Genomic DNA, 20,379 nt, shown 5'->3' with positions numbered 1-20,379 from the left:
GTAAGGTAAGTTCTCCTCAGGTCCCGGGTGTGAGGTAAGTTCTCCTCAGGTCCCAGGCTGTAAGGTAAGTTCTCCTCAGGTCCTGGGCTGTGAGGTAAGTTCTCCTCAGGTCCTGGGCTGTGAGGTAAGTTCTCAGGTCCCGGGCTGTGAGGCAGGTTCTCCTCAGGTCCCGGGCTGTAAGGTAAGTTCTCCTCAGGTCCCGGGCTGTGAGGTAAGTTCTCCTCAGGTCCCCGGCTGTGAGGTAAGTTCTCCTCAGGTCCCAGGATGGGAGGTATGTTGTCCTCAGGTCTCAGGATGGGAGGTATGTTGTCCTCAGGTCCCGGGCTGTGAGGTAAGTTCTCCTCAGGTCCCGGGATGGGAGGTAAGTTGTCCTCAGGTCCCGGGCTGTGAGGTAAGTTCTCCTCAGGTCCAGGGCTGTGAGGTAAGTTCTCCTCAGGTCCCGGGCTGTAAGGTAAGTTCTCCTCATGTCCCCGGCTGTGAGGTAAGTTCTCCTCAGGTCCCAGGCTGTAAGGTAAGTTCTCCTCAGGTCCTGGGTGTGAGGTAAGTTCTCCTCAGGTCCCGGGCTGTAAGGTAAGTTCTCCTCAGGTCCCAGGCTGTGAGGTAGGTTCTCCTCAGGTCCCAGGCTGTAAGGTAAGTTCTCCTCAGGTCCTGGGTGTGAGGTAAGTTCTCCTCAGGTCCCAGGCTGTGAGGTAAGTTCTCCTCAGTTCCCGGGCTGTGAGGTAAGTTCTCAGGTCCCGGGCTGTGAGGTAAGTTCTCCTCAGGTCCCGGGCTGTAAGGTAAGTTCTCCTCATGTCCCCGGCTGTGAGGTAAGTTCTCCCCAGGTCCCGGGCTGTAAGGGAAGTTCTCCCCAGGTCCCGGGATGTAAGGTAAGTTCTCCTCAGGTCCCGGGCTGTGAGGTAAGTTCTCCTCAGGTCCTGGGCTGTGAGGGAAGTTCTCCTCAGGTCCCGGGGTGTGAGGCAAGTTCTCCTCAGGTCCCGGGGTGTGAGGTAAGTTCTCCTTAGGTTCCCGGCTGTGAGGTAAGGTCTCCTCAGGTCCCGGGGTGTGAGGTAAGTTCTCCGCAGGTCCCAGGCTGTGAGGTAAGTTCTCCTCAGGTCCCAGGCTGTAAGGTAAGTTCTCCTCAGGTCCCGGGTGTGAGGTAAGTTCTCCTCAGGTCCCAGGCTGTAAGGTAAGTTCTCCTCAGGTCCTGGGCTGTGAGGTAAGTTCTCCTCAGGTCCTGGGCTGTGAGGTAAGTTCTCCTCAGGTCCTGGGCTGTGAGGTAAGTTCTCAGGTCCCGGGCTGTGAGGCAGGTTCTCCTCAGGTCCCGGGCTGTAAGGTAAGTTCTCCTCAGGTCCCAGGCTGTAAGGTAAGTTCTCCTCAGGTCCTGGGCTGTGAGGTAAGTTCTCCTCAGGTCCTGGGCTGTGAGGTAAGTTCTCCTCAGGTCCTGGGCTGTGAGGTAAGTTCTCCTCAGGTCCTGGGCTGTGAGGTAAGTTCTCAGGTCCCGGGCTGTGAGGCAGGTTCTCCTCAGGTCCCGGGCTGTGAGGTAAGTTCTCCTCAGGTCCCCGGCTGTGAGGTAAGTTCTCCTCAGGTCCCAGGATGGGAGGTATGTTGTCCTCAGGTCTCAGGATGGGAGGTATGTTGTCCTCAGGTCCCGGGCTGTGAGGTAAGTTCTCCTCAGGTCCCGGGATGGGAGGTAAGTTGTCCTCAGGTCCCGGGCTGTGAGGTAAGTTCTCCTCAGGTCCAGGGCTGTGAGGTAAGTTCTCCTCAGGTCCCGGGCTGTAAGGTAAGTTCTCCTCATGTCCCCGGCTGTGAGGTAAGTTCTCCTCAGGTCCCAGGCTGTAAGGTAAGTTCTCCTCAGGTCCTGGGTGTGAGGTAAGTTCTCCTCAGGTCCCGGGCTGTAAGGTAAGTTCTCCTCAGGTCCCAGGCTGTGAGGTAGGTTCTCCTCAGGTCCCAGGCTGTAAGGTAAGTTCTCCTCAGGTCCTGGGTGTGAGGTAAGTTCTCCTCAGGTCCCAGGCTGTGAGGTAAGTTCTCCTCAGTTCCCGGGCTGTGAGGTAAGTTCTCAGGTCCCGGGCTGTGAGGTAAGTTCTCCTCAGGTCCTGGGCTGTGAGGTAAGTTCTCCTCAGGTCCCGGGGTGTGAGGTAAGTTCTCCTTAGGTTCCCGGCTGTGAGGTAAGGTCTTCTCAGGCCCCGGGGTGTGAGGTAAGTTCTCCTCAGGTCCCGGGCTGTGAGGTAAGTTTCCTCAGGTCCCAGGCTGTAAGGTACGTTCTCCTCAGGTCCCAGGCTGTGAGGTAAGTTCTCCTCAGGTCCCGGGCTGTGAGGTAAGTTCTCCTCAGGTCCTGGGCTGTGAGGTAAGTTCTCCTCAGGTCCTGGGCTGTGAGGTAAGTTCTCCTCAGGTCCCGGGCTGTGAGGCAGGTTCTCCTCAGGTCCCGGGCTGTAAGGTAAGTTCTCCTCAGGTCCCGGGCTGTGAGGTAAGTTCTCCTCAGGTCCCCGGCTGTGAGGTAAGTTCTCCTCAGGTCCCGGGCTGTGAGGTAAGTTTCCTCAGGTCCCAGGCTGTAAGGTACGTTCTCCTCAGGTCCCAGGCTGTGAGGTAAGTTCTCCTCAGGTCCCGGGCTGTGAGGTAAGTTCTCCTCAGGTCCTGGGCTGTGAGGTAAGTTCTCCTCAGGTCCTGGGCTGTGAGGTAAGTTCTCCTCAGGTCCCGGGCTGTGAGGCAGGTTCTCCTCAGGTCCCGGGCTGTAAGGTAAGTTCTCCTCAGGTCCCGGGCTGTGAGGTAAGTTCTCCTCAGGTCCCCGGCTGTGAGGTAAGTTCTCCTCAGGTCCCAGGATGGGAGGTATGTTGTCCTCAGGTCTCAGGATGGGAGGTATGTTGTCCTCAGGTCTCAGGATGGGAGGTATGTTGTCCTCAGGTCCCGGGCTGTGAGGTAAGTTCTCCTCAGGTCCAGGGCTGTGAGGTAAGTTCTCCTCAGGTCCCGGGCTGTAAGGTAAGTTCTCCTCATGTCCCCGGCTGTGAGGTAAGTTCTCCTCAGGTGCGCCGTCTTCACCCGTCCTGTAGGAGGTCGCCGAGCTCCGGTGAGACTGTGTGCAGTCACCATATGGGGGCGTCCTCCCGGCCCCCTCCCCGCAGGTCCGAGGTGGAGCCTCACACACGGAAACCCCCGCTGCTGCCTCCGCTTCATTCATGAGCCGCGGCTGAGAGCAGCAGAGGAGACCCCGAACCCGAGAGACCTCCGCAGCCTCCGGACATGTTCAGCAGGAGCTCCTGGAGGAGACATTCCGGCAGATCTGTGAGTACCGCTGCCGCCGCTGCTGCGCAACATCTTGCCAGGGTCACCAATCTGTCGTTACTTCCAAACTCCTGCATCCAGTGTATAGCATTTGTAGTCCCATAACAGTAGCCATAGGTTGTTGCTATATGCTGCTGCTGCAGGACATCTTGCCAGGGTCCATAGCTCTGTGATTAGCCCCATCCAATGCATCCAGCTATGCTGTGACTTGTAGTTCCACAGCAGAAACTTTTTGCATCACGTGACTTATGCGTCTGTCATACGCAGGTGATAGGTTGTGTGAAGCCGGCCTCAGCCTATGTGCATTGGCGCGCAGCGATGTTGCGGAATGTACCATGCTTTTTTCCGCGCACTTTTTGCACCTCCAAGGTATGTTCATTTGCATGCGGTAAGCAAAGACGCGCCAATTGGAATGGCTTAATTAGTCTTAATGAGTGTGTTCTTTTTCCTGCGCAGTACCGCAGTGTTTCATGCCTGTCTTGCGTATTGCGTGCACATTTGCGCAGCCCACATTGACTTCTATAGAGGCATTCAGTATAGAACATGTTCTTTTTTTTTTTGGTTGACCGAAATGCACGTGAGAAATACGGAAATGTAACCAGTCCCTCGGAATCAATGGGTTCTATTCTCTGCTTATTGCACATGCAAATATGTCCGTGTGAAGCCGGCCTAAGTTATTGCTTTACATGGCTGCTGCAGAACATCTTGACTAGGTTGCTTGTTTTTAACTTTGCAATGTATGTTATGAGCATCTTATGGTATGCTGGGAATAGTAGTCCTGCAGGGAATCAGTAGCCACAAGTTGTTATAAGATGCTGCTGCTGCTGCAGAACATCATATTAGATCATCGCTGATCCCAGTTTTCCATCTAGAGTGTGATCTGCTGGGACTGGGGTACTCAGGGCCCGCCTGCGGAATTGTCTCTGAGGGCCCACCTTCCAACAATACAGGGACAATCAGTGCTGAATTATCACTGTTCTTCTATGTTGTTCAGGTATTTAATAAATTACTATATCCCACACAAAGGGTAAATGAGAGCAGAAGCTAATAGGTAGAATGTATAAATGTAGATCTGGTAACCAAACCAAGCTTATTGCATAGATATGATACCAGAACTAAGCTTACTACACAGCTGCAATACCAAAACTGAGTATACTACATAGACAGAACCAAGCTTAATGTATAGATACCGTACCATAACCAAGCTCACTGCATATATACCGGAGAATAGAAGAGGAGGATGAGGAGACTTCGATTAACAATATGATTTAGATTATGAACAATGCAAACATTTTTTTAAGGATACATATATCTAAGGTGCTGCCAGTCCAAGTTTCACCACCGTACTGAACGGGGCGCAGTAATATGACTTTCAGAAAATTAAAGACCATGGACCTCAATTCAGCCATTTTCTGAGGAAGGACTGCATTCCTGAAAAGCTTTAAAGGGGTTTTCCAGGGAGAATACTATCGATGACCTGTCCTCAGGATAGGTCATCAATAGTTGATCATCTGGGGTCCATCACTCAGGATACTATATTACACAGACGACCTCCTCCTCATGCAGTAAGATATTACACAGAAGACCTCCTCCTCATATATTAATATATTACACAGAGGACCTCTTCCTCCTCATATACTAATATATTACACAGATGACCTCTTCCTCCTCATATATTACACAGATGACTTCTTCCTCCTCATATACTAATATATTAAATTAGTACACACACACGTATACATATATATATATATATATATATATATATATATAAAACACATATTTTGATTCTTTTTGTGTCTAAAAAAAAAAAATACACGGGCAACGCCATGTAATCACAGCCCCACAATCCCTGTGGGATTCCGGAGTTGCACTATAGACACATACTACCACATATATATATTTAAATTTGTGTCTAAAAAAATGTATATATCTTAAACAGACGACCTCGTCCTCATATACCAATATATTACACAGACGACCTCCTCCTCCTATACCCATATATTACACAGACGACCTCCTGCTCATATACTAATATATTACACAGACAATCTCCTCCTCGTATACCAATGTATTAGGGTGCATTCCCACGAACGTATATTGGCTCGGTTTTCACGCCGAGCCGATATACGTCCTCCCCATCTGCAGGGGGGGAGGATGGAAGAGCCAGGAGCAGGAACTGAGCTCCCACCCCCTCTCCACCCTCTCTCCGCCCCTCTGCTCTATTTGCAAAGAAAGGAGGCAGGATGGGGGCGGGGCTAAGTGCTGCAAATCAGTCCCGCCCCTGTTCTGCCTCTCCCCATTGCAAATAGTGCAGAGGGGCGGAGAGGAGGCAGAGAGGGGGTGGGAGCTAAGTTACTGCTCCTGGCTCTTCCATCTTTTCCCCCTGCAGATGAGGACGACGTATATCGGCTTGGCGTGAAAACCGAGCCTATATACGTTCGTGGGAATGCAGCCTTACACAGACAACCTCGTCCTCATACAGCAATATATTACACAGATGACCTCCTGCTCATATACTAATATATTACACAGACAATCTCCTCCTCATATACCAATGTATTACACAGACAACCTCGTCCTCATATACCAATATATTACACAGATGACCTACTGCTCATATACCAATATATTACACAGATGACCTCCTGCTCATATACTAATATATTACATGGACAATCTCCTCCTCATACACCAATATATTACACAGACTACCCCGTCCTCATATACCAATATATTACACAGATGACTTCGTCCTCATATACTAATATATTACACAGATGACCTCTTCCTCCCCATATACTAATATAATAAATCAGTACACACACACACACACACACACACATACATATACATATATATATATATATATATATATATATATATATATACAAGCACACACACATATTTACATTTATTTTTGTGTCTAAAAAAAAAAAAAATACACAGGCAACGCCAGGTAATCACAGCCCCACTACCCCTGTGGGCGCGCGGGGGGGGGGGGGGGGGGATGCTGGAGTTGCACTATAGACACATACAACCACATATATATATTTAAATTCTTTTCGTGTCTAAAAAGAAAATGTATATATCTTACACGGGCGACCTCTTCCTCATATACCAATATATTACACAGACGAGCTCCTGCTCATATAATAATATATTACACAGGTGAACTCCTCTTCATATACTAATATATTACACAGACGACCTCCTCCTCATATACCAATATATTACACAGACAACCTCCTCCTCATATGCTAATATATTGCACAGACGACCTCCTCCTCCTCATATACTAATATATTGAATCAGTACACATACACACACACACATATACACACATATTTAAATTATTTTCGTGTCTAAAAAAATACACGGGCAACGCCGGAGTTGGACTACAGACACATACAACCACATATATATTTAAAAAACAAAACAAAAATTTTTTTATATATATCCTACAGAGACGACTTCCTCCTCATGTACCAATATATTACACAGACGACCTCCCGGTCATATACCAATATATTACACAGACGACCTCTTCCTCATATACTGATATATTACACAGATGACCTCCTCCTCATATACCAATAAATTAAACACAAATAACCTCCTCCTCATATACTAATATATTACACAGACGACCACCCGGTCATATACCAATATATTACACAGACGACCTCTTCCTCATATACTGATATATTACACAGACGACCTCCTCCTCATATATTAACGTATTACACAGATGACCTCCTCCTCATATACCAATAAATTAAACACAGATAACCTCCTCCCGCCCCTCTCCACTATTTGCAATAGGAGGGGGCGAGACGGGGCCGGAGCTAAGTAACGGCGCTTAGCTCTGCCCCTGTCCTGCCCCTCCCATTGCAAATAGTGGCGAGGGGCGGGGAAGGGGCGGGAGCTCCGTTCCTGCTCCTGGCTCTTCCATCCTCCCCCCCTGCAGACAAGGACACCGTATATCGACTCTGCGTGAAAACCGAGCCGATATACGGTCGTCTAAGTAAGCCCTAAGGGCGTATTTGTGCACGCAATATGTAAAGAGTAGAACCCATTCAATGGGTTCACTCACACTCCCTTTTTTGCGTGCGAATAAAACGCAGCATGCTCTACTTTTGCGCACCAAAGGTCCCCATAGAAGTCTATAAAAGGTGTGCAAATGCACGCGCAGTACGCAAGCAGATGCACAATATGCTGCACAATTCTGCAGGAAAAAGAAGACATCTGGACCCCATTAGGCTAAATAGTCATTTAAATCAGGGTGTGGTTGTGCCCTGTTTGCACGTAACAATGCCCCCAGGTGCAAAAAGTAAAGTGTAATAAGCCGCTACGCACCCAAATAAGGCGATACGCACTAAATTACAGGTTTACAAACATCTGGATACGTTTGCTCAGACGCACAGGGTTTGGTCACATGGGGTAGATTTACTGAGGATTTTTTGACTGTGTAGAATCTCCGCAGAGGAAGGAACGCACATAAATGCGATGGCTGTGATTGGTTCATTGAGCACTGCAGTGATTGGTTCTTAAGCCCTGTGGCTCAGCCAATCAGAGCCAGTGCTTCCTGGAGGCAGGATTTTTTAACCCTATGACCACAAGTGCTGGCTGAAGACTGCAGACAAGTGCCGGGGACCTGCAGAGGAGAAGTGCGGTGGAGCGGACAGCCCCTGTTAGGTGATGTATTTGGTTTTTTTTATGCAGCTAGGGGTTATTTTAGGCGAAACAGTAGGATTTCCTACTGTAAAAGAACTTGGACACAACACAGAACTGGTTGAGTCGCAGCTCTTCTGAACTACAACTGGGTATGGAGTAGACTGTCTCCTGAGCCCACTCCATGCACCCTACATGACCGCACACCACAAATTATTGCTAAGCGGTCATGAAGTGGTTAAATGTTATTGTGAATCTACCCCTAACACATAGGCATACATATACACACATACTACAGGTGTGTCTATACACATAGGCAGTTTTACGCACGCAGAAGCACACCCCCATCATCTGAATATGTATACTGGCACATTACAGACATATGGATATACGAGTATGCATATACGTACATCACACCCATAATACATATTATGAACATGTGTGCACTACATACACATTACTAATATACTTGTCTAAACCTGCTCTGCACAAATAGTATCATGTAGGAACGGCAGCAGCCTTCTCCATCCAGCACAGTCCCTCTTATGTGTCCCCGTCCTTCTCAGTCCAGCATACACCCACAGCTTATCTCCCGTCCTTCTCAGTCCAGCATACACCCACAGCTTATCTCCTGTCCTTCTCAGTCCAGCATACACCCACAGTTTATCTCCTCTCCCTCCTCTATCTGGTCCGACTCACAATCGGGATTGTGCTGGAGGGCATGGCCTCTACTGCACTGACAGAAGGTCTAGCAGAGGTACAGGATTAGGTACTGCAGGGGGTACTGCTGTATATGCACTGTTGCATTGGGGGTGTGGGGTTCACTCAGCTCAAAGGCCCCCCGGGCGATTCACCGGCTCAACGGTTCACCAGTCTGAGCCTGGACTGTAATACCATAGAAGTTGAACAGTTAGGCTGCCAGTCCACGGGTGTGCGGTATGCTGCCCAGGAGCAGGAGTCGGCAGACGGATCTCGGCTGTCAGCCTATGGAGAGCTTTCGCTGCGTTCCCCGAGGCTGGATTATCGCCGCGGGGAACACAATGAAAACCCGCCTGTGGACAGGCAGCCTTACAGCCTACGGCTGCTAATGACACGAAGTTCATTCGCCAGTAAGCACAGTGAAAAGTTTTTGCTCCTGTACCAGGATTTCTGATGTTTTTCTCACAGTTTTGGTGCAGATGGGTAGATTTTGCCCATTCTTTTTTTTTTTTTTTTTATTCCTATGGCGTTGTTCCTCACTTTATGTGTGTTTTTGGGCCCATGGCCTTTTTTTCCAAATGCAGCAGCATGCTGTAGTGTTTTAATTTTTTTCAGTCACTTCACTATAGTTTCACACGGTAATCCCGCCCCATATCCTGCTCGCCACCCATGTGACAGCCCCTTGAATGTAAGGCGTCTTCATGTGAAATCAGCCTTACATCATTGCGGGGATGCAGGGATCCTCCAGCGTGGCTGTCACAGACGCAGCAGAAGATAGCGGAGTTCTCCATTTGTTTCCAATGGGGCCGATGCTGCTGCCGCCGGTGCCAGTGCAAACAATGGGGGGGCAATGCGAGATCATGTAGCCAGATAGAACATGCTGCAATGTGCATCACGGTGCCATGTGGGAAAACATCGCTCATGTGTATGACCCCATTCTTTTGAATTCATATTTGTGCGTCTAAAGACGAGATCTGAACCCGGCTGGCAGCAGCATCGCACCATGCACTGAACAATTTGGGGACGCCCACTGAAATGAAGCGTGACCTCCACTCCATTCATACGGAAACCTGCAGGACTCCCTTTCTCAAGACTGATGACTTGGTATTGGTCCATAGTCCAGAACCCCCCGCCCTGGCAGTTTGCTGTGCATTATGCCAGAAAGCTAATTGTTGGCGCTCCTGGGTGGCAGACCCCCTCCCGATCTACTATTGATGGCCTATTCTGAAGATAGGCCACAGCTTGAGCCCTTTAATGATCATTGGTTAGCAATGATGAGTATATTGCTTTTATATAGTTTTGGGCATGGGGGTAAAATATGCCACTTGCGCATTAGGCCTCAAGTCAACGGGCAGGCCGGATTCCACCCACGGGAGCCTGCAGCGGGATCTGACCCTGCCCGCGGCCGAGGACACTTTTTTACCTGTGCGGGTCTTCTGCGTCCACGGACTGACCTTCTTTCTTCTGTACCACGGAAGGTCCACAAAACAAATCTGCATGCTTTATTTAAGCTTTAAATCTGCCCATGGACATGACGCCTTAGGCTGGGTTTGCAAGCTGCAGGAACCACTTGGCACTGTAGCTGCACCTGCAGCAGCCAAGGGCAGCATGATCTTACCAGCATTGTCAGCAATATCGCATGCCCATTAGCTGCCATGAATAGGTGAGGTTTTGGACCCATGTGTTTCCCAAAGCATGGACTTCTAACATTGCAACCCTGTAGAAATCCTGCAGGTTGGTTCTCAGATCCCTCCGGCTGTCTTCACACGGCTGATGGTGAGTTGTGCCTGCGATTCTTGGGCACAGCTCATTGGAGAGCAGATGGCACCCTGTGCACATGTACTATTCCATGAGAATCAGACAAGAATACGGTATACAGCCATTTTTTAAAACTTGAACAGTAAGAAAGAAAAATCCCTCATGTGAACGAACACATTCAGATGAAGGGGTTCTCTCCCCGTGCGACTTCTACCCATCTTGGAATCAGATGGAACTCACACAGGAAAATGGCATAGAGAGCAGCGATGATCCAGGCTGGGGGAGAGCAGCACCCGGCTAGCTATAATGTCATTAGCACAGAGCACAATACCCGGCTTCAATAATTCAACAGCCTTCATTCAGTACGCCATACGGATGTTCTTTCCTTTCAGGCTTGTTGTAAATAACCCAACTGCTGCTACTTCATAACAGTCTGATGGGGCCAAAATAATATCATCCTCTCTGCATAATACAAAACAAGAAACGGAAAGCAGCAAATGTTACATGATGTATGCAGATAGTTACAGGAGTGTTGTATCATGCAGAGAGCTAGTCATTATGGAGGCTCTAGTACCCTGTTGTACCACCTCTAGCTTGGATACAAGATGTCATACGGGGGGCATGGAGGCTCCAGTACCCTGTTGTACCACCTCTAGCTTGGATACAAGATGTGATACGGACAGGCATGGAGGCTCTACATTGTTGTACTGCCTCTAGCTTAGATGTAAGATGTGATATTGGCGGGCATGTAGGCTCTAGTACCCTGTTGTACCACCTCTAGCTTGGATGCAAGATGTGATACAGGTGGGCATGGAGGCTCTAGGACCCTGTTGTACCGCCTCTAGCTTGGATACAAGATGTGATAGGGGCAGGCATGGAGGCTCTAGTACCCTGTTGTACCGCCTCTAGCTTGGATACAAGATGTGATAGGGGCAGGCATGGAGGCTCCAGTACCCTGTTGTACCACCTCTAGCTTGGATACAAGATGTGATACGGACAGGCATGGAGGCTCTGTACATTGTTGTACTGCCTCTAGCTTAGATGTAAGATGTGATATTGGCGGGCATGTAGGCTCTAGTACCCTGTTGTACCACCTCTAGCTTGGATGCAAGATGTGATACAGGTGGGCATGGAGGCTCTAGGACCCTGTTGTACCACCTCTAGCTTGGATACAGGATGTGATACGGGGGGCATGGTTGCTCTAGTGCCCTGTTGTACCACCTCTAGCCTGGATTTATTTTAGCCTTACGCACTATATTACTGTGTCATATTTCCAATGCCTGGCTTGTTGCTGATTCCCCAGTAATCAGCTGTTTGCCGGATGCATTTGAGAGTGGTTGTCCTTTGGTCAGATGCTACAGATGTGCTGAATACATTTCTGTAACGATGCTTTAACATGAGGTGGAATATTCCACACTGACAATATCCGCATGTATTTTGCTGCAGACTCACCGTGGATCTGCAATGGCACAATCCGTAACAAATCTGCAGCAAAATTGTCAGTGCAATATTCACTAGCTGGTTTGTTTTCAGGCAGCCAAATTCAAAGAGTTAGGCCCAATGTCCACTTACATGCACAGACTCCACTGCTGAATCCCGCAGCAGATTCCAGCCCTGGCCGCAGACAAGGGGAGGAAAAAGCATTGTCTTACCTCTCCGGCTCCAGCGCAGATCTCCTCTGTGCCACCCGGATCTTCTTTCTTTAGCACGGCGGATGTGCCGGACGCATGCGCAGTGCAATTTTTTTAATGTTCTGCTTTCCTGCGGACCCGCGGCACAGCCAGTGACAGCTGTGGCTGTGCCGCGGATCGGATGTCTTCCATTGACTTCAATGGAAGCTGTCCTGCCGGATCCGTAGACAAAATGGAGTATGCTGCGATTTCCTCCCGCACGTGTTATTCGCACGCCGGGAAAAAAAATGATATCCGCATGCATTAAATTGCCCTGCGGATGCTAATTCATCCCTATGGGCTTCTGGAGCTGCGGATCTCCCGCACAGGAGACTCACGTGGATCTTATAATTAACGTCCGCCCGTGGACATCGGGCTTTAATGTTCGAGCTGGAGGAAGCCTACAGATCACACAATGTGAAAGCGATCAGAAGTTCTACTTAATTATCGGTAAGCACCTATATTAATAGCATTCACGCAATGACATCCCAACCAGGGTGAAAGTACCGTAAACTAGTTATTGGCTGTAAGAGCTGATGATGCCTGGTGACTCCGTCTCTGTGCAGAACTCCGCTGCAATGTGACTTGGAGAAGATGAATGTCCCTGGCAGGGTTAATTGGATTTTCGTAGTTCTATTCCCACATAGAGTGTATTCCCACGCAGTGGAATATTCTAACTGTTCCATTCATCTGAATGGGGTTTTAAAAAATCCACGCTCTTACTGCAGAAACCACTCATGTTTTAGGAACAACAGAGGGAGGAAAGCCTGGAAAATCAAACTGATAAGAACTTTCCAGCCACTGACACAAGGATGAAGTCTACCGCCTGGACTTATAACCCATTACATGGCCTCACACTCCTGAGGATTTAAAGGAGTTTTCCAGGGAAATACAATTGCTGACCTATACTCAGGATTTATGGATTGGCTAGGTTCTGCTGCTCAGGACCCCGCTGCCCCCACCACCCTGCGATCAGCTGATCGGGCGCCTGCTGTCAGCGCCACAATCCAGCGGAAGCTGCTGCTCTGACCTCTTCTGCAGTGGCAGGTGCTAACGGCAGGCGTCTGATAAGGTTATCGCTGGCTTTTTGAGTCATCAATAGTATTTTTTAGCCCATTTTAAAGGGAACCTATCAGCAGAAAAGTCGTCCTAAATCCACTGCTATAGAGCTATGCCGTATGACATATGCAAGTCACGTGTTTTTGTACAAAAAGAAGTCTTTTTAGCTTCACTTTTAATGTTGCACACCCTATATGCAAATGCACAGTCTTGAGTCAAAGAAGTGATTCCACCATCCATCCAAGTTGGCGCATCATCACAGAAACCCAGCCTTCTCCTCCTGTCTCCTGACATCAGCGATGAAATATTGCGCAGACGCAGTGTGACCCTCCGGCCGTGCCTACCTGTGCATGCGCAGCCAGCTGGTGAAGTCAAGGTGAATAGCGTGTAACCTTAACAGTAAGGCCTCATGTCCATGGTCCGTGGATTTTTCATGCAGGTTTCCGCAGCGGATGCACTACAAGTTATCATTAAATAGATTTTTATTGCTTGCGGGAGTTTGCGGATTTTCCTGCGCGGATGCACTGCAGATCATCTACATGGAAATAATCAGTAACCCCACCTCCCAGCCAATTCTCCACCTCCCTAATTGATTTTAACCTTCAAATCTGCAGTGAATTTGCGGATTGTAAGCCCCCGTAGAGATGAATGGAGCAGATCCATGTGTGATCCGCAGTAAAATGGAGCATGCTGCGATTTATTATCCGCGCGTGGCATCCGCAAATCAAATAAAAACAAATCCGCAGCTGTTAAATGAAGTGCGGACGCCCCATGCTTCCCTATGGGCGTCTTGATTCCGCAAATCAAATCCACCTGTGGACATTGGGCCTAAGGATTTCGGTGGAAGCTAAAAGGCTCCTTTTGTACAAAACCACGTGTCACTCCAATATGTCATGCTACATAGCCCTATGGCAGCAAATTTGCAAGGATTTTTCTACTGACAGGTTCCCTTTAACAACCTCAGTTGCAGAGATGATTGCAGAAAATTTGCTATTTGTTAATATGGGCTAAATTGAGAAAAAAAATTGTTCAGCGCTGACATCGATGGAACTACAGGGGAGGTAAGTATAACACTTACATCACCGCACTCCGCAGGGCACCTACTTTCCGCCCATAAGCTTAGCTCATAGGGCTAAAAAGTAGGTGACAGTCTCTTTAAAGAGCGTCTACTTAGTTTTTACTCATGACTGTACAACCAGATCTCTGCAGTTGTGGCCATCGTGTATTTCAGTTATGACTTATATATGAGTACGGGCCTATATAATGGTCACCACACAGCTGCCGCGATGCTACCCTGCCGGTGATGGGGGTCCATGCAGCAAGCTAATAATTTAAATGTTACTAGCTGTAAGTTGAGAAATCTAAAAATCAAGATGGTGTCTGATAAGTATCAGACAGGATGGAAGTGGGTCAATGTATATGAGACGTTTAGAGTGTGATGGGCAATCAAATGTCGGCTGCAGGAATGGAAAAGTGTGCCTTTTCTGGGGTGGCCTGATGAGGGCAGGTCACACCTCTGAGGCATTGAACCATTGGGAGAATTGGGGTCGAATGACCTCCAGTCCTGACCACGTTACTTTCCATACAGCTCAAGTCGGAAGTATAGCCCTTTCTGGTGGAGTCTGTTGGAGTTATGGAAAGATCTGCCCTCCTCCACTCTGCTTCTATAACCCTTGGACGAGTTCCTCACCCCATTGGCCTAGAGAATTGTGTCCTGCACTGCTTCTCACCACCTAGTAGCAAAGAAGATAGGGCAAACCATGAAGGAGGCGCCTCTTGCCCAGGACCCTATAGCAGCCGCATATTCTGGCTCCGTAGCAGATACGGTCTAGACTGCAGAAAAGAACGAGACAAAGTCAACCCATTCGTTCTTTCAGTGCAATTTATGGAAGCTGCTCTTAGATCGGCCATATATGCGAGTGCCGTTCCCCCATCTGAGGATTGCACTGTATACACTTGGGTTGTACCAACCATCCTACATCTTTTATTAAACACACATTTTTATCGTCCCGTCTTCCGTCCCGTTTATTGTTATCCGTCTTATTTATTTCATCAGGCAGGCTCGTGTATTTTCTTTGGCCTTGTGGATCTCACAAATCTGATGTTCCTTCTGCAGCAGATAAAATTGTTAACGGAGATCAACACGGAGTAGCGGTAAAGGAAAAAGTAACGCAGGACGCCGAGGTCAAAGGCCTGCTATAACTAGCGCAAAATTGTATAGTTAATGATCATTTACAGGGTGGGGATTCGACATTCTGCTGAAGTCCATCAGTTCCTAAACTTCTGACAGCATTTATTGTTGTTTTTGCCACTTCCCAGTTCGGACCATTGCTCACCCCTGCTGTGTTTTGCACTTTTTTCCAACAGTTCTCGGAGCTTTGCTTTCCTAATCATACTTATTACCACATCCACTGCATACACATAAAATTAAAGGGGTGATCCAGAGGCGTAACTTGAAGCTCCTTGGCCCCAAAGCAAAACCTGTAACAGGGTCCCCAACTATAATGCTTTATTCATAGTACTGGGCTCCCTATATGGAGAAGAGAGGCCTTATGGACCCCCTAAGGCTCCTGGGCCCGGGTGCAACCACATCCTCTGCATCCTCTATACTTACGCCCCTGGGATGATCCCATCACTTATCCACAGGGGAGGTGATAAAAGCCAGGTTGGTGGGAGTTTCACCACAGCAAACTATTTCTTCCAGAAGATTGATAGTTGGCTTGCCAGAAGCTGGACAGACCCCATTATAGTCATTGGGATGGGTCTTGCGCCTCTCAGATTCAGCATGTGCCCAATCCAGCAGTTCTGGTACTTTTCATTGGTTCGCTTTAAGAATGGAACCAAATAGCAGAAATAGGCTGAAGACCTGCATGCACGGTACTGTGCAAAAGTTTTAGGCAGGTATGGTTAAAATGCTGAAAATAATTATGCTTTAGAACATAAAAGTTTTAAAGGGGTTTTCCAGTTACTGGACAACCCCTTTTCAATAGGACCCTTTGGTGTAAAAAAAAATAGAGAAACTAACCCCTCTGCGGATGCTGGGATTCAGCACTGCGGCTCTCTGTGGTCCCGGTGTTTGTTGTGACAGATGATGTCACAGGAAATAATGTAACCGCTGCAGCCAATGAGAGGCTAGAGCATCACGATCTTTAAATCCTGCCACTCAGCATGTGCGCCGATGCCAGGAGAACGGGCAGGGACGCTGCAGCTTCTCATTGGCTGATTTCCCATCACACCATCTGTCTCAGGAATCTCCGGGACCACAGCATGCTGCATCACTGGATCCCAGAGGCTGCAGAGGGGTACCACTCTGCTTGATATTTTGCCCCAGGGGGAACAATTGAAAAGCATGTTTACACTGAACGATTATCGCATGACCCAACCATTTTTTTGAATGATAATCGCTCCTATAGAAGAGCCTTCAGGCCTTTTTGACAAATTACTTGCTTTGAACAGAAGTTTTTACCTGCAGATTATAAATTAGCCGAAATCCTCCATCTAGTGCTTCCCCCATATAATCTGCATCCCGGACCAGCGAACGGTCATCACTCATCCACACACTCATAGCTTTACACATGGAAGCTGCTTGAACTGTGACTCGGGAAGGGTTAATTCCACAGGCGCTGTTCGTACTCCTGAGAATCTCCCCCACAATGCCTGGCGGTGACTTGGAGACTGGCTCACGGCTTTTGTGATGGAAATTTGGAGACTTTCACTGTCTTTGCTTTTCTTAACTTTCTGTTTGACTTTTCACTCTGCGGTGTCCTCCTTTGACTTGGCGCCCCGTGAATGGCTTCAGATTGGAACTGCGCTCGGCTGTCTCACCGCGGACTTGTCTTGAATGTGTTTTGTAGGCTGTCAAGATACGGAACAAGTCTATTCTACGAATTTCATGTTTCCCTTCCCATTAAACTCTAACACTGCACCTGTCATCTTGTCAGAGGATCTGCCTTGCATAACAAAACTCCTCTTCCTGACAGATCCAAAATTTCCTGTAGGCAACATTAGATAGGATCAAGTGTAAGAATGGCGCACTCATATTCTGTATTTACAAGCACAAATTTGAAGAAACCTGCATGATTATAGGGTCAATATCCTTTAATTTTATTACATTTGTGTTCTGTAAAGTGCACACTTACCATGAGTACCGGTAGCACCCAGGAGGCTCGGGCACTACTCGATTTGGACAGCACATGCACACCTCTCCGTGTGCCGGCCAGTTTACCCGGACAGAGCACATAGACGCGCATTAGCATTTAGACCCCAACTGATCCTTATAATGAAGACGCAAACACAGGCAATACGTATCAACGTCAAAACAGGGTCTTCTTCAGCCGACCTGAAGAAGACCCGGCTTTGGGTTGAAACATGTTGCCTGTGTTTGCATATGTTTTGAGAATCTACTGTATATCATGTGGCCGTGAATGGTATATGGAGTGGGCTCAGGAGCTGAGTCCACTCTGTCCCGGACAGCTATCAACTTTCTCTGATAGCTGGCAGCCGCCAGTAACTGCCACGATCAGAGTTGGCTCTGGGTGCACGGTCAAAGCTGATTGCGTGTCTACATAGTCAGGCTCCCAGGTTGCAATGCATAGATGCCTATCAAGCCCTGCTGTTAAAGGGTTTCATAGGAAACGTACCAAATCACAATATACTGCAGTATTGCAGTATGTAGTACAAACGATGAAATGACTGCAAGTTCAAGACCCATGTGTTGTCTAAAAAAAAGTGCAAAAAAAAAGTTTAAAAACGTTTTTTGAACAGTGAAAAAAAATTAAATATTAAAAGGTCAAACTACCCCACTTAAAAATGTTTTAACGTTTTTCAGTATGTTACACAGTACATTAAATGACAGCATTAAAAACTACAACTCATCCTGCAAGAAACAAGCCATCTTATAGCTATGTCAATGGAGAAAAAAAAAAGGTTGGGCTCTTGGAAGGCAAAAGAATTGAAAATAAAAAAATGAAAAATCTCAGGTCCTAGCAGGGTTAAAATATGGTGCAAGAATTGCAGCCTATCTGTGTTCACGTTATCTTTATTGCCCAGCCATATTTAATTTTTTGCCATCAACGATTTTGGTGGAGAGACCCCACATCAATCCTACAGATATGTCAACTGGTTGGCCAATTTGGTGAAGCTGCTTGTTGAATTTACCCCAAGTTAGCCGCTCTTCCTTTGATTGACATGAATGATGTCTCCCACATCATCCACAAACCAGTTGAAGTCTTGGGCTGATGCTGCACTGCTTAGGATGGACACATTTATTTTGCCCTGCTGTCGAGGCATCAGGTTTCCTCTGTGTGCGCCAGTCCTGATAGTCCCAGATTTCAACCGACTAGTGAATGATGTAGGGAACATCATCCATGTCACTCAAAGTAAAGGGCTGGCTCAGGATTAATTAAACAACTGGATTGCATGGTCTGGATACAACTAGCAGACTGTTTAGCGCTAATTAGCATTTGAGTTAGGAGTTTGATTATCTACTTTTTATAAGGTATGCAGGACCACTGGGCACTATTAGATATAACGTGGTGGGACAGTTCATTAGGTGAATCCTGGCAGCAGATTCTTTTTAAAGGGTTTTAAATGTTTTCTAATCATTTACTGAAATTGTTCCTAATTTTTTAAAATTAACTTTCTTAGTGACATATCACAGAGAAACAACCAGTGGTGGCCGAAGCCTGTGGTTGGGTTTTGATAAGCGATTGGGTTTATAATTATTTCTGTCTGTAGATGGACAATAGCTGTCAGCTGAATTGTTCCACTGGGAGCAGGTTGGGACACCGCTATACTGAAGAGATATGTGACTGATCCTGCCCAAATTGTCTTTCATCCAGTATGTATGGCCGGCCTGTACAATTTAACCGTATTTAGAGGCCAAAACTAAAGACATGCAAAACTCTTGGGGCTGCTGGTAGCTTTTAAGTGGCTCACTTTGTAGGTAAAGGTAATGACGGTGTAATCAGTACCTTTTACTTACAAGGTAAGCCTCTAAAACCCTATTAAGACTATTAAACACGTTTTGCAAGTTTTCTTACCGTTACATATAGTTAAGTGTCAACCAAGTGTTCCCTTAATAGTCATAATGCCCCAAGGTGTCCCCTTAATAGTCGTAGTGCCTCCAGGTGTTCCCTGAATAGTGATAGTGTCGACCGTGTCACATTAGTAGTCATAGTGCTCTCTGTGTCCCCTTAATAGTCACAGTGCTCCCAAGTGTCTCCTTAATAGTCATAGTGTCCCAAAATGTCCCCTTAATAGTCATAGTGTGCCCAGGTGTCCCCTTACTAGTCATAGTGCTCCCATGTGTCCCCTTAATAGTCATAGTGCCCGCAGGTGTGCCCTTAATAGTCATAGTGCCCGCAGGTGTGTTCTTAACAGTCATAGTGTCCCCAGGTGTCCCCCTACTAGTCATAGTGCTCCGTGTCCCCTTAATAGTCATAGTGTCCTCAGGTGTCACCTTAATAGTCATAGTGCCCGCAGGTGTGCCATTAATAGCCATTGTGCCCTTAATAGTCATAGTGCCCGCAGGTGTGCCCTTAATAGTCATTGTGCCCTTAATAGTCATAGTGCCCGCAGGTGTGCCCAGGGGTTGTCCCGCACCGAAACGTTTTTTTTTTTTTCAATAGCCCCCCCGTTCGGCGCGAGACAAACCCGATGCAGGGGTTTAAAAAAAAAAAAAGGATAGTACTTACCCGAATCCCCGCGCTCCGGTGACTTCTTACTTACCTTGCGAAGATGGCCGCCGGGATCTTCACCCTCGGTGGACCGCAGGTCTTCTGTGCGGTCCATTGCCGATTCCAGCCTCCTGATTGGCTGGAATCGGCACACGTGATGGGGCGGAGCTACGAGGAGCAGCTCTCTGGCACGAGCGGCCCCATTCAGAAGGGAGAAGACCGGACTGCGCAAGCGCGTCTAATCGGGCGATTAGACGCTGAAAATTAGACGGCACCATGGAGACGGGGACGCCAGCAACGGAACAGGTAAGTGAATAACTTCTGTATGGCTCATAATTAATGCACAATGTACATTACAAAGTGCATTAATATGGCCATACAGAAGTGTATACCCCAACTTTGTTTCGCGGGACAAGCCCTTTAAGCAGACACCAGTGGGCACTATGACTATCAAGGACACACCTAGGGGCACTATGACTATTAAGGGCACAATGACTAGTCATATTGTCCCCTTAATAGTCTTAATGTTCCCGAGTGTCCCCCTAATAGTAAAAGTGCCATCTTGGTAGAAATAGTGCGTCCAAGTG

General features: G+C 47.7%; 1 protein-coding gene across 2 annotated transcripts in view; it reads left to right on the top strand.

Annotated features, from left to right (window-relative positions):
• Positions 1 to 3,140: 3,140 nt before the first annotated feature.
• The window catches only part of PRICKLE2 (prickle planar cell polarity protein 2), a 267,456-nt gene continuing 250,217 nt past the window's right edge, over positions 3,141 to 20,379 (top strand). The window contains exon 1 of one of the 2 annotated variants that reach the window (XM_066596642.1): positions 3,141 to 3,255. In XM_066596642.1, the coding sequence (XP_066452739.1) occupies positions 3,214 to 3,255 (42 nt within the window). In that variant the 5' untranslated portion in view covers positions 3,141 to 3,213. The remainder of the gene's footprint in view (positions 3,256 to 20,379) is intronic. The other variant, XM_066596641.1, reaches the window with a different exon arrangement.

Source organism: Eleutherodactylus coqui, chromosome 3, assembly GCF_035609145.1.
Source record: "Eleutherodactylus coqui strain aEleCoq1 chromosome 3, aEleCoq1.hap1, whole genome shotgun sequence".
In the NCBI taxonomy this organism is placed as follows: domain Eukaryota; kingdom Metazoa; phylum Chordata; class Amphibia; order Anura; family Eleutherodactylidae; genus Eleutherodactylus; species Eleutherodactylus coqui.
The sequence above is the reverse complement of the archived record's forward strand: the minus strand, read 5'-3'. Positions and strand labels throughout refer to the sequence as shown.